This window comes from Hypomesus nipponensis, chromosome 20, assembly GCF_054491055.1.
Source record: "Hypomesus nipponensis isolate SF chromosome 20, ASM5449105v1, whole genome shotgun sequence".
NCBI classification, from domain to species: Eukaryota; Metazoa; Chordata; class Actinopteri; order Osmeriformes; family Osmeridae; genus Hypomesus; species Hypomesus nipponensis.
The window spans coordinates 2,581,767-2,595,782 of record NC_140380.1 but is presented as its reverse complement, the minus strand read 5'-3'; the positions used below and the strand labels follow the sequence as shown (position 1 = coordinate 2,595,782).

The following is a 14,016-nucleotide window of genomic DNA, read 5'->3' as shown; positions in this document are numbered from 1 at the left end:
TTTGCTCTGATCAGCACACAGAATGTGTCCACGCAGGTTACAGTAGGCCTGGGCCTAAGTGTAGTTATAAGATAAAAATGATTAAAAAGACTAAGTAGGATGAATATACTATTAATTAAGGAGGAATAAACAGTCAAATGCAATATGTTTACTAAGATGTATCTCACACTATTGGAATCCTACTTTTCCTGAGGTGTTTGGGATCAGTATAGGTTAGTGGTAGAGCGTTTGACTGCTCATCTAGAGGTGGCAGTTTCAAATCCCTCTCATCACACTGACAATTGTGTCTGCTATTTGAACACATTATTATTACAGTACATCATTTCTCACTTGCGGTAACGAAGTAGTGCAAACATCCACGAAATTTCATCATTGATTTTTAGCAACTGAATGCCAATTATTTCCTTTTCTGGAACATGTGTTTGAGGCCCTATACTGTGTTCAGTGAGGACAGACCCTATACTGTGTTCAGTGAGGACAGACCCTTTACTGTGTTCAGTGAGGACACACCCTTATACTGTGTTCAGTGAGGACAGAGCCTTTACTGTGTTATGTGAGGACAGACCCTATACTGTGTTCAGTGAGGACAGGTCCTATACTGTGTTTAGTGAGGACACACCCATACTGTGTTCAGTGAGGACACACCCTATACTGTGTTCAGTGAGGACAGAGCCTTTACTGTGTTATGTGAGGACAGACCCTATACTGTGTTCAGTGAGGACAGGTCCTATACTGTGTTTAGTGAGGACACACCCATACTGTGTTCAGTGAGGACATACCTTATACTGTGTTAAGTGAGGACAGACCCTATACTGTGTTCAGTGAGGACACACCCTATAATGTGTTCAGTGAGGACAGACCTTATACTGTGTTTAGTGAGGACAGGTCCTATACTGTGTTCAGTGAGGACAGACCCTATACTGTATATTGTCCTATCCTATACAGGTCCTATACTGGACAGGTCATGGCTGCAGGGCAGCTATCAGCTTGCGTGTGCGTAACTCATATCCTTGGCAGTCACAGGATGTGGTTCTGAGCCATGTTTGCTTGATGACTAAACCAGCTTTAGGACTTTAGCTTATTAAGTTGGCACAGGAGGCTCCAGGTTTGATTCCTACAACTGTTGACTAATTTCTCTGACCAGCTAGGAGAATCTGACAAGTGTGTTTAGGTAAACTGTTGTAGCAACAGATGAGTGTTTTATAGTTTTTACAGGTAGGCTGGCTTTCCATGGTGACATTTTTACACAACTTTATTTGGTGGAACTAGGTGAAATTATGTTGCAGCTGAGTTGCATGGTGAGTAAAGCCCTCTGCAACGCACTTGAAACTTACTTGAAACTTAGACACAACCGTTGCAAAAATGATTGTCATTTCAACTGATTTCAACTCTACGACGGCTTATCGCCAAATTGAACGAAATAATAAAACAGAAAATGGTTTCTTCCTTAGTTCTTCACACATAAACTCTTACTTGTCTATGTATAATTCCTTCCTGTCAAGTTGCATGGACATTTTGTTTCATCCAATTTGCAACCTGCTACAATTTGTGTGAAAATGTCATTGTGTAAAGCTAAATTTAAAAGTGGGTGTTTCACAACTGTTACAGTGACAGGGATGTGTTTTATAGTTGTTACTGTAAGAGGCTGGCTGTTGTGGCACACTGACTGTTCTGGAGACACCCCATACAGTATACCTGCCCCCTGACCTGGCCCGTCCTGGGGTATATGTGTCCTGGATCCTGTAACTTTAACCTGGGCCAAATGTCCAACCCTCTCTCTCTCTCTCTCTCTCTCTCTCTCTATCTCTCTCTCACTCTTTTACTCTGTCACAAACATTCACACACTCTATGTCTCGTGGGACACCAGAACGCCAAGTTGACAAGAACATAGTTGGTCCAGTATTAAGATACCAGAGCTTTGCCACTTTGACAGCATGTTACAGACAGTGCTGATGGAGACAGGTGGTGTGGTATGGGTCTGCTAGTGTATGTATGTGTGTATGTGTGTGTGTGCTTAGTATGTCTGAATGTGTATAGCCTCAGTCCCTGCAGATCAATGGGGATCAGCTGTAACTGCCAGGTGTTAATGTGTGCGTGTGTGTGCGCATGTGTGTATGTTTATATTGTGTGTGTATGTGCGCAAGTGTGTGTGCGCGCTTCTGGCACCAGCGCAGGGCCATTCAGTTATGCCGTTCTGTACAGTGGGTGCTATGACTGCATTCTTGTCTTGTGGTTAACTAGGGTTTGAATTTCAAGCACCATGGGAAATGAATATGGCGGACAAACTTTCATAATGTTTCAGTGATTAGATTCAGCAGCACTTGAGACTGAATTCTGTCTGTTTTGCCTGTCAGATACCATCATTTTACTCTGCAATGGAAACCTTGCTGTTGCTGTGGATATCAAAACAAACTTGAACCCATTCACCCACACACGTATGGACACCCACACAACCACGCGCGTGCTCACGTACACAATGGTGTAGGCAGCCAAAACCTATATCCCAAATGTAGAGTTCATGCGCCATCTGTTGGCCAAATAAGTGGTTTATGGTATTTAGCAAATGCTTAGCTTCAGACATGAAAAACAATTGATCAAAATAATGTAGGTCTACGTTGTTGGCTAAAGCGGCTATACTATGTAGCCTATTTGCTTGTATAAGTAAAAGTTTCAAGAATTAGTTCAGCTTGCCCAGTCTGAACTACGTTAGTTTTTAATCATTCGAACACAAGAATTTATAGTTGAAGTATGTGGTGTGTATATATGGACCAGAAAGTGTTAATTTTATAGATTGACAATGCTTGTTGGGGGCGCTGTCCCGGTCACACAGTCCACGCTACACTACCCCCGAATCTCCACCCGTAAACTCATTGCTGCCACAACAACGCCGGACTGTCTAGCACAGGTTCCAGGGCGGAACAATAGAATTTGTTGAATAGTTCCATGACCGCTGCCTGAATGTAAGGTTTTGCCAAGAGTCGTTTAACAAAGTGAAGGATGTTCTCAGAATGCTCTTGGTTTGGCTGAAATGCAACATTAGACAGGAGTCGGGAGCTCCGGGTATGAGCAGATGAAAGGTAAATAACTCGTTAACCTAGCCCTGCGTGTGGCCAGCTGGCCACGTTCTCACATACGGAACAGGTGTTGTAGTTGCAATTTTGTCAGAATAGCGTAGGCCTACTAACATTCTACTAGTACACTATTCTCTGGTATTTTAGGGATAGCAATGGCTAAATTATGTTTAAAGAGAGAGATGACTATCTGTCATCCAAGATTATAGTGACGATCATAGGCTCTGTGCCATATTTAAACGGTAGGCTAAATAACATAGTTCAGTCTTCAATATTCCCCACTTGTGTCAAATTTTATTATCTAAAATGTAAATGTGTTCACAAGGGAATACAGCCTTTCAAGGACAAGCAGAGAGAGAAAGAGAGATGGAGTCAGAGGCACAGTGGTGGAAGAGCCAGCTAGCAGTGGACATTCACCAAACTCTGAAGAAGAAGGTTGAGTAACTTTTAACATCTCAGAAACACTTCTCACACTTAACACCTCATGCACTCAACAAGCCAGGGATGACCAACGTAACTTCCTGGGCCATCCGACCCTGCTCCTGGAGAGATACCCTCCTGTAGGGTAACACAAACCCTGCTCTTGGAGAGATACCCTCCTGTAGGTTTACACTCCAACCCTGCTCTTGGAGAGATACCCTCCTGTAGGTGTAGCCGGTATGTGGTGAAACTCACTCCTCAAGTATGTAACAGGCCACCCGCGTCAACAAATTTCTGGCTTTTTGTTGGCGTAGTTGGTAGTGGGGGCGCTTGGGAAGTCAGAGGTGGTCGGTTCGGCTCCACTCCTGGTGGAGTGAACAGTGGCCCGTATACCTCTGATGGAACTTGCAATACCACGTCTGTTACATAGGTTTACACTCAAACCCTGATCTGTTGTCATGGTGGCTGGCCTGGCTTTTCTTCTACCTCTGCATTCCTGGTGATGTCAGACAGACATAGATCCATTTGAAAAAGAAAAAGAAAATTGGTCTTTCTTTCCCTCTGTCTCTCTCTCTGCCTATTTTCGGCAAGAATTCCACAACGTATGTGTTAAATAATTACCCCTCCCATCCTCTCCTAGGAGATGACCCTGCCCTCCTACAAGGCCTCCTCCCCCCAGATCCGGATGCGGCGTTACTTCGCTGACTTGCTGGCTGTTGTGAGTGAGCAGTACAGCCTGTGTCTGGCTGCCCATCACCTGGCTGTGTACCTGCTGGACCTATTCATGGACCGCTATGACATGTCCCTCCACCAGCTCTACGCATCTGCCCTCTCCTGCCTCCTCCTTGCCTGTACGTCCACTTCTTGTTTCACACACGTTTCAGTTTTTGTTCTAGTGTCAGTTCAGGTTTGTTTTAAGGGAAAGTCATGGATTCCCGGAGAGATCTCTGAATGAGTTTCTGGGTTGGCTTGTTGACAGCTGTATGGGATAGCATATGCCCTCTCCTCATGCCCTTCCCCCCTGCTCCTTGCCCTTTGTATTCTTTGTCCCATTCCCCGGGCCTCACTCCGTTCTGTGACCCTCTGTCCTCCCTACCTCCCGGCCCCTCCAACCCCCACTCCCTTCAACCCCCTCTCCTCTCAGTCGCAATAGACTTGCACCCTTCAAGCACAAGTCCTCTGGTTATTTTTAGATTAATCCACTTCACCCCCACACCAACTTTTTTCTTTTCTCCCTTTTCCTTCCTCCTCTCCCTCACTCAACTCCAACTCCCTTTTTTCCCCTTTCACTTCCTCCTCTCTTTCTCTTATAACAATGTTTCTCTCTACCCCCCCCCCCTCTCCCATCTCCCCTGTCCCCAGGTAAGTTTGAGGAGAAAGAGGAAAGGATTCCCAGGCTGAACCAGCTCAACTCCCTAGGCTTCATGCAGAGCCAAGCTGTGGTCCTGACCAGAGCTGACCTGCTGAGGCTGGAGCTCCAGCTCCTAGACATCCTGGGCTGGAACCTGTGTCTGCCCACGGCAGCCCACTTTGTCGACTACTACTTGAAGGGGGCGCTGGGGGATGGGGACCGCCACCGGGGCCGAGCACTTGCCTCTGTGGACCGGACCAGGAAGTTCCTGGACAAATACACTCTTTACTTCCTAGAGGTCTCCCTACAAGGTGAGGAGGAGGAGGTGATTTTAGAGGTGGAGGAGGAAGAGAAGGTGGTTTTGGAGGTGGTTTTGGAAGAGGTATTGGAGGAGGAGGTGGTGGTGTGTGTGATACCCCAGTGTACCTATCTCTACTATTAAGTGGGAGTCAGGCGGCTGAGCGGTTAGGGAATCAAGCAAGTAATCCGAAGGTTGCCGGTTCGATTCCCAGCTGTGACAAATGACATTGTGTCACCCTACTTGCCTCGGCCTGTACTCACTGTAAGTCGCTCTGGATAAGAGCGTCTGGTAAATGACTAAATGTAAATGTAAATTAAATAATCTGTTATCAATAATGTCCTCCCCATCCAGACCACTTCTTCCTGCAGTTCGGCCCTTCCCACGTGGCATCTGCCAGCATCGCCGCGTCTCGGATATGTCTGGACATCAGCCCCCACTGGACCACCCTACTGCACACGCTCACTGGCTACTCCAACGGACAGCTCACAGCTTGCGTAGAGATGATGCTGCTGTAAGACGCACATGAACTCACACATGAACACACACTCCCACACACAGACATGTATGGACTCGCATCCACCATGCTAAAATTGTAGTAGGCAATAATCACCGACTAGCAACACAAACATGAATAACATATTGACCCAAGGCAAGCCAATGCGTCTAGGTGGGCAGGTGTTTGCAGGCGTTTCTGTGCTGCGCTGTACAAAAGTGGAGGCCGTATGAGTATATGTGTATAGTATGTGAGTGTGGTTTGTGTACGTGTGTGTGTGTGCCTGTAACAGCACTTATTAGATCTCACTTATTAGACATCAGTGTGGTGTAGATCTGATGGTGGTGTAAGTGAAGACAAGCAGTATACGGGGAGCAGTATACAGGGATATAGCCTGATTACAATCAGGCTAGTTATCAGAAGGTTGTTGGTTTGATTCCTGGCTGTGCAAAATGACGGTGTGTCCTTGGGCAAAGCACTTCACCCTACTTGCCTCGGGGGGAAAGTCACTGTACTTACTGTAAGTCGCTCTGGATAAGAGCGTCTGCTAAATGACTAAAATGTAAAATGTAAAAGTGAGAGTATGCAAAGCACACATGACACCTGCCTGTGCGCGCGCCTAGATATTTATCAAACAGTTGGGCGTAGGTCTTGCATATTTGAGGCGTATGTCAGGTGTAGTGTACACGTGCACATCCCCAGCGTGACGCCTAATTGACGTGTGTGTGAACGCCTGTGTCCATTGGAAGTCAATGTCAAGTTCTCGTGTGCGTTCAGAGGTTTGATATCATCGTGCAGGCGTGTGTAGGCGCTACTGTGCGCTTTGCATATGAACCGGTGACACGTATTACACCTCCTAGACAGTGGCGGTTCTAGACAAATTTTACAGGGGGGGCCAGAGGGGCACATTAAAAACAAACAAATGATATTTAAACATTAAATACGTGCTTTACATTAAAATCATACAAACAGCTCTGGCTCTCCCTCTTCCAGCTCCTCAGCTCTCTCAATACCTTGATGTTTCTGTAACTTTTTTATTTACTTGGGCAAAAAAAGCTGCAATGTCCCTTCCTCGTTTCATGATGACTACTAGCTAGAAGAAGAAAAACGTAAAAAAAAAAAAGTTTTCATTTTTTCCAGTCAGCTCAGGGGGGCCACAGGGGGGGCCAGAGACATTTTTACAGGGGCCCTGGCCACTGTAGGCCCCCGTGTAGAACTGCCCCTGTTCCTTGACTTGAACATACACACGCACACACGTACACACACACAACATACAAAAGGCATTCACACACACACACACATAAATACACACAAATACACAGACACATGTACACAAACACACACAATCACATATTGACACACACATATGCATACACACCCACACAAACAGATACGCACACACACACACACACAGGCCCCTCATTAATAATAAATAATAATATACTTTATTGTCCCCAAGGGGAAATTCCTTACCACCGCACTGTAAACATGGTCTGTCTCTCTGTCTCTTCCAGAGCTCATGACAGTGATGTGAAACAGGCCAATAAGTCTAAGCCCAGGTCTGGAGCCAGTCTGAACCTTGTCCAGTCCAGGACCTTCTCCTCTGTTCCCTGCCTTTCCTCTGCCCCCTTGCTCCAGCCACGTGTGCTCGGAGAGTACCAGGCTTGGAGGCCTGCTGGGTTTCACTACCACGTTCAGCCCTGCCAGAGTGGACTCATCTCAGGATCCGCTTCCCAGGCAACCTTCCCCTTCCTCCCCATCCTGGCCTCAGAATTGGGTACTCAGTCTCATCAGGGACCAATCAGCTTGCAGGTGGCCTCTGAGTCCCGCCACGGCCAATGCCTCAGCCTACCCTATAGTGGCGCTTACCTAAGCTCCTCCCATAACACCTTTGTGGGCGGCTGCTTTGACTGGTGACACCAGCAGAAGTGGGACCTAGGAACCGTGGGCCAATCAGCTAGCAGGATCAGAGGACTCTTGGCCAATCAGAACCCTCCAAAAGGTCTGTTGGTTGGTACAGCTTGTCTTCACTTACACTACCATCAGATCTCAGATGTCTAATAAGTGAGATCTAATAAGTGCTGTTACAGGCACACACATGTACACAAACCACACTCACACACTATACACACATACTCATACGCATGTATACACACACATGCATCAACTCACAACCCTTTATACACAGCACACATACACACACACATATACTAAAGTTGTTATCGTGAGGTGGCTGCTTTCTCCTTCCCTATAAGGTTAATGGTGATGCTATTTGCCATAGCAACTGTTGAGGTTCTCTCTCGTCTTTGGATGAAGAACAGGCTCTACTGACCAGTTACCACAGCTGTGTTCTAGTTCTAGAACAGGGATAATGGAAGGGCAAGGGGTGATGCTCGTCATGCACTAGCTACTTTGTCTCCCACTTTCTCTTATGTACTCTCTACCTACCTCTCTTTCTTTCTCACTCCCCCTCTCTCTTTTTCCCCTCTTTCTCTATCTCTCTTTCTCTCTCTCTCTCTCTCTCTCTCTCTCTCTCTCTCTCTCTCTCTCTCTCTTTCTCTCTCTCAATCTCTTGTGTGTTCTTTGACCAAGTAGTGGTATTTGTTCCTGATGTTTGTTTACTTTATTTTGGTTATAATTTATATTACATTTGTTTGATAGAGCTGGCACAGGGAGATGGGGCTATAGTGGACAGTGAGGGCTTCAGTGGAGGTTAAGGGTTAGAGTGGAGGGTGAGGGTTACAGTGGATGGTGAGGGTTACAGTGGAGGTTGAGGGTTATAGTGGAGGGTGAGGGTTACAGTGGAAGTTGAGAATTACAGTGGAGGGTGAGGGTTGCAGTGGAGGGTGAGGGTTACAGTTGAGGGTGAGGGTTGCAGTGGAGGGTGAGGGTTACAGTGGAGCAGTGGTTCCCAACCCTGATCCTCAGGGCACCTTGTCCTGCCTCGTTTAGATTTTCCCCGGCTACTACACACCTGCTTAAAATGAATGGGTCGTTATCCAGCTCTGCAGACGCTTGCTTATGACCATTCATTCGAATCAGGTGTGTTGGAGCAGGGAAACATCTAAAATGGGCAGGGTGCATTGAGGGCCAGGGTTGGGAACCACTGCAGTGGAAGGTGAGGGTTGCAGTGGAGGGTGAGGGTTACAGTGGATTCTGCTGCAGAAGCCCTCTGGGGGACATGCCAAGGACAAACATCTGAGCAGGAAATTAAATGGAATAAACCAACAGTTGACCAAGGTTTCTGTTTCACTCATTGTCCCTCTACTGCTCGTTTACACATCCCACATAAATCCTCTTTGCCTTCTAAAGTGCTGTTACATTTAGTTATTTAGCAGACTCTCTTATCCAGAGCGACTTACAGTAAGTACAGGGAGGCAAGTAGGGTGAAATGCCTTGCCCAAGGACACAATGTCATTTGGCAGGGCCGGGAATCAAACCAACAACCTTCTGATTAACAGCCCGACTCCCGGACCACTCAGCTATCTGACCTGGCTGTTGTGTTTCAATGTTCCAGCATTACAGCCTCTGTGTGTGTGTCTGTGCATGTTTACCGCTAGAGGATCGAGCTGTGGAAAGCTTGTTTGGAAGATAAAGGTGATAATTCAAATTCCCGAGGGAGGAGTGGTTGGATGTAAATGTCTCAAGTCACTGCACATGAAAAGCTCCCCAATGAGGAGGAGAGGCGAAGATGGAGGGAGAGAGAGTCAACTAATCAATTAACTCCACACGAGAGACAACTAGTCACCTTCCTTTTAGACAATAGGAATGACACCCCACCCCCTTTCTCCCACATTACCTCTAAACAAATACAGTGAACGGCTTACTAGATCATTTTAAACTGCCATTGTTTACAGAAACAGGGCCAGGGGTAGGGCAGGATGCAGTTTTTCTGTCTCCCTCCCTTCCTTCTCTTTTTTCTATCCAAAACTACCCCTCAGCCATCTCCTCCATTGTTTCATTGAGTTGCGTCTTGTTTTGTCTCTACGAGACTGTCTCAGTGAATATTCATGCAGACTGACTGAAATCTGTTGGCTCAGCGGACAAGCTATTCTCTGACACTCCTAGTTGTTCACGCTCTCCCAGAAAGTGAACAGCCTTCTCCTCTGATATGCTCTGAGAAAGAGAGAAGGAAGGCAGAAAGGAGGGAGGGATTGAGTTTATGTGTGTGGGATCTAGGAAATACTTGAATCACAGATTCTACCATCAGTGACAGAAACGTTTTGAACCATTATAGTTAAGTTATTATTATTATTATACACTATACTGAATTAGTCTAGAAAAGAATTAGAGAGAAGATATTATCTTGGGTGAGGTTTAAGATGGAGTGCTCCCTAGTGTAGCCAGGATGATTTGGCACAAGTCACAATTTGTTTTTTTACACACGAAAACAGAGAGCCTGACAGGTTGAAGTACAGTTTTAGTTTATTCAACTGTATACTTGGCAGTAGTTTGAGGTCACTGGTTGTTGTTTTTGTGGAGTTGTAATGGGAGTATCTAGATCTTCTTACTGGTTCTCTTCAGAGTCACAGAGCCAGCAGTGGAAGTCTGGGACAAGACAACACACAGTAAATATACATATACACAGAAATAACGATATATTCATAAGATAATGTCTGCAACATATGAGTAATGTGATAGTTGTTTATAATTTGACTCTGATATTAGAAGGTATAAGTAGGAACATAGAATATTCTTGTATGTTCCAAACACCTGAGGCAGATTGATGATGTCATTTCCTGCTTTACCTGCCTATTCCCAGTATATGTGTTTACCCAAGACAACACTAACACTAACTCCGACACTAATGTCATCACTAAACCCCAACCTCAACGCTGGCACAGTTAGATTCGCTAGTTATGGAGGTACGGAGATGGTGGGCACCATGGACGATAGCCTGCCCTGCTGCCCAGCCCTGAGAGCAGGCGCTGCTCACCTCCACCAGCTTTCCTCCGCTGATCTCAGACATGTGGTGGTAGTTGGGGAACTGGACACACAGCTTGGCTCCTTCCATTGTGACCGTGGCCTGGAAGGGAGGGAGGGACCTTTACTTTAAACTGTACACATTGTAACCTGTACAGTGAACGTTCAATCTTTTTTATGTTTATCTCTATGCTGCATATACTGCATCACATCTGGGATTTCTCCAAGGAAGGAAGTTGAGGAGTACATGTGGTAGGGAAGAAGGAAGGAAGATAGGAAGTTTGGGAGTACAGGTAGTATGGAGGAAAGAGGGAAGGAATTAAGTTAGGAAGTACAGGCAGTAGGGAAGAAGGAAGGAAATATTTTGGAATACACGACCCACCTTGAACTTCTTTCCTCCTATGGTCTCCATGTCGCATTCCTGGCCAATGGTAAACTTGTTGCAGACCTTGGCGTTGGTAGGGTACACCTGGGTCCAGGAGAAGTCGTTGCCACTCTGTGTCACCTCCGTGACCAGCTTGTAATCACGCCCCTTCTCAATGATGTCATCAGGGATGCCTGTAGGCCGCAAGAAAATGGACAGAGAAAGTCAAGCAGGCAGGCAAGCAAACAAGTGAATTCACATTCTATCTTGAATTCCAACATGAATAAATGTGCAGACCAGTATCGCAGCCTACTGTGGGATGTCATTGCTTTACAAAACATAGTATTTTTCTTTACTTTTGACAAATCATATTGAAAGAGATGTTATAGACTGTGAGTGGTCAGAATAGAGTTATAGAATGTGAGTTCCAGAATGTGAGTTTTCAGAATAGAGTTCTGGAATGAGAGTTCCAGAATGTGAGTACGAAGGCTGGTCTCACCAAGCAGCTTGCAGAACTCGTCATATCCCACCTGGGATTCAGTTTCCCATTTCCCTGCAAAGGCCATGATGCTGAGAAGTCTGATAGATGGAGGAGAGGAACAGAGAGTCAGAGAGCTTCCTGGGCAAACAGGGAAAAGTAAGGTATGGATGGATGCACCTGTGCCTACTTATATACACACCTTGGCCCTGTGTACCCTCCCATCCTCACACGCCCCCACCCCTCCCCTTCCTGCTGTGTAGAGCAGCATCTAACTGGCTGTAAACCTTTACGAGGACACCACCAGTGGCCGTTGTGTCATGTTAGTGTGCGTGTGTGACCATGAGGTTGTTCACCTCTCTTTCTTTATAGTTAGGTCTGGAAGATTCCCACCAGAGATCTATCCAGAGGATTAGATCACTTTCACTGACGGTCAAACTGACAATCACAATATGAGTTTGGAAGTCTCTGGTCCAGTGGCTGGCTGGACAGACTGAAGGGACTGTGTACTGAGACTGTGTTGAGGTTCAATCAGAGGTAGTGTAGAGGCTGCAGTGTTACAGGGCCAGAGAGTGAGAGAGAGGCTGGGAGGTTGTGTGGGATTGTAGTTCCTGGATATCTAGTATTACTCCTGTATCTGGGCCGTGGTCCCTTCAAACCACGCATAGGATCAGACCTGGACACACAATGACACACATACCTGTTTCCAAGACATGCTTTCCATGAAACACTTATGTACACCTACTGCAGCATCCCACAAGTCCTATATTTAGATTATCCTCACAATAAGTACCCTCCCTGACTCATACACATACACCAAAGTTTTAACAAGATCAGCCTGTTGCTTTGCATGGAAGTGTGAATGAGGATATGACACGTTGACAGAGCAAGACACCCTAAACTGCACTAACACACACACACACACACACACACAAACCCCCACCCATGTCAGTTTAACACCATATTGAGCTAGTTTTCCCAGCTCAGCTGTCAATATGAATCAAGACCAAAGATGCAGTCAAAAACACTGCTACTAGAAATCTCTCACATGCACACCTAGCTGATATGAAACTGTGTGTTACTGTAATAGTGTTACAGAAGGTCTTGGCCGTTTGAAGACTATCTGTCCGTCTACATTTAAAGTAATATCAAAATGATTGTAACACACTGCATTTTTATTTTAAAGTAGCAAATTCAACATGTTGAACCAGAATTAGTAGTCTCATTGAAAAACCCCTACAAATCAATCTTCTGGACTCAGAGTACATCAATGAATGAAGTAATTTCTCGGTTTAATCATTTACTCATCTAGCCAAAATGCTGTTAATTGCCTTTGATTTCATCACAGGTGTCATTGTCACACCACCAGAACAAATGAACATTGTGGTGTCATGACTGCTAGTGTCCTTCAGGTCACAGCTAAATCATTTTATTTCCCTCTCAAGGTTAAATCAATGTGCAGAACGTAAAACAGAGTAAAACATCAACTTTTACAGTTATACCCTCATAGTCACCCTCCACTGGACTGGGGACAGATGCACTGCTCAACCTCAGAGAGAGATAAAGGTTGGTGAGGTATTGGCCAGGGACAGGTGAGGCCTAACTCTAACCAGAGGAACACACCTGTTTCGCTGAGGTGCTTGCAGATTGGAAACTCAGAGTCAGATCAGATTTGACTTACAACAAATAAAACACTTTATTTCTAGGTTACCGTGGTTTGAACAGTATGCTGTGTTGGCATCAGGGCATTGGTGTTGGGCAACCTGCCAACACAGAGTAAGACACGTCATGGTGCTGGTGATGAAGGCGACCACAGGGCCCTTGGAACAACCTCTATTGACTTTACCCTCTGGCAGCTTATTATATTATATTTGCCCAGGCTCCACCTTTGCCCGCTACAGCTCATGTTTTATAGAGAGTTCTTTATAGAGAATGAGTAGCTATCAGTTACTGTTTCATGTCAAGTAGTAAGAATATGTGCTGAGTGTACGTATGACATAACCTGTTAAGGACATATGTTTTTACTATGTAAAAGATTTGGGAAAACAGATAACCATGTACTTTCCCCACATAGTGAAAAGTAGAACAATACATAGGCTAATGATGCTCTCATGGCTGTGATGTGGGCTTCAACGTCAACTAGCACTCAAATATACTTTTTCCCTCTATATCAATAATCGTAAAAATAACGATGAATTAATTTGATTCAAATTGACTTACAGGGGAGGACTTTGCACTCGGGCAAGCAAGGCAAGTTCATTTGCGTAGCACATTTCAGACACACTGTGCTTTACACAGCCACAAAAACTATTTCAAATAAATAAAAACAATCAAACTTTTCAAGAAATAGATAAATGACCAAAAAAGATTAAGCAAGGGTGAAAGTGCATTGCAATGATTTACAAGTCCAAGGCACAGGAAAACGGGTAGGTTTTCATTCTAGACTTGATTAACAGAGAAGTCTCTGGGAGCTAGTTCCAGCAGTGGGTGGCATAGTAGTTAAAAGCTGCCTCAACCATGCGAAGGCCTAGTAAGCGTCACTACTAAATGAGCCAAATGAGGATCTAAGTAGTTCTTACATTCTAGAAGCATGTGAAATTATATTGGTCCTGAGT

General features: G+C 45.3%; 2 protein-coding genes across 3 annotated transcripts; one reads left to right on the top strand and one right to left on the bottom strand.

Moving 5' to 3' along the window:
* Nucleotides 1-2,853: 2,853 nt before the first annotated feature.
* ccnjl (cyclin J-like) lies at nt 2,854-8,876 on the top strand. 2 transcript variants are annotated; one of them, XM_084683898.1, is made up of 6 exons: nt 2,854-3,077; nt 3,397-3,506; nt 4,132-4,342; nt 4,854-5,153; nt 5,495-5,654; nt 7,151-8,876. In XM_084683898.1, the coding sequence occupies exons 1-6, from the start codon at nt 3,071-3,073 to the stop codon at nt 7,551-7,553; spliced, it is 1,191 nt and encodes a 396-aa protein (XP_084540024.1). In that variant the 5' UTR covers nt 2,854-3,070; the 3' UTR covers nt 7,554-8,876. The 2 variants fall into 2 exon arrangements, with proteins under 2 accessions (XP_084540024.1, XP_084540026.1); XM_084683900.1 differs by lacking the exon at nt 3,397-3,506.
* Nucleotides 8,877-10,043: 1,167 nt separating this feature from the next.
* fabp6 (fatty acid binding protein 6, ileal (gastrotropin)) lies at nt 10,044-11,546 on the bottom strand. Its single transcript, XM_084683614.1, has 4 exons — nt 11,423-11,546; nt 10,942-11,117; nt 10,573-10,662; nt 10,044-10,184 (listed from the first exon to the last, which is right to left on the bottom strand). Exons 1-4 carry the CDS (start codon nt 11,487-11,489, stop codon nt 10,134-10,136), a joined length of 384 nt encoding a protein of 127 aa, XP_084539740.1. The 5' UTR covers nt 11,490-11,546; the 3' UTR covers nt 10,044-10,133.
* Nucleotides 11,547-14,016: the final 2,470 nt, after the last annotated feature.

Coding starts and splice junctions, on each gene's coding strand:
- ccnjl (XM_084683898.1), top strand. Junction 3,507..4,131: donor ACCAAACTCTGAAGAAGAAG/GTTGAGTAACTT, acceptor ATCCTCTCCTAG/GAGATGACCCTGCCCTCCTA. Junction 5,655..7,150: donor TGCGTAGAGATGATGCTGCT/GTAAGACGCACA, acceptor TGTCTCTTCCAG/AGCTCATGACAGTGATGTGA.
- fabp6 (XM_084683614.1), bottom strand. CDS start 11,489: ATGGCCTTTGCAGGGAAATGGGAAACTGAATCCCAGGTGGGATATGAC. Junction 11,118..11,422: donor CGAGTTCTGCAAGCTGCTTG/GTGAGACCAGCC, acceptor TGCGGCCTACAG/GCATCCCTGATGACATCATT. Junction 10,185..10,572: donor GCGGAGGAAAGCTGGTGGAG/GTGAGCAGCGCC, acceptor GTCTTGTCCCAG/ACTTCCACTGCTGGCTCTGT.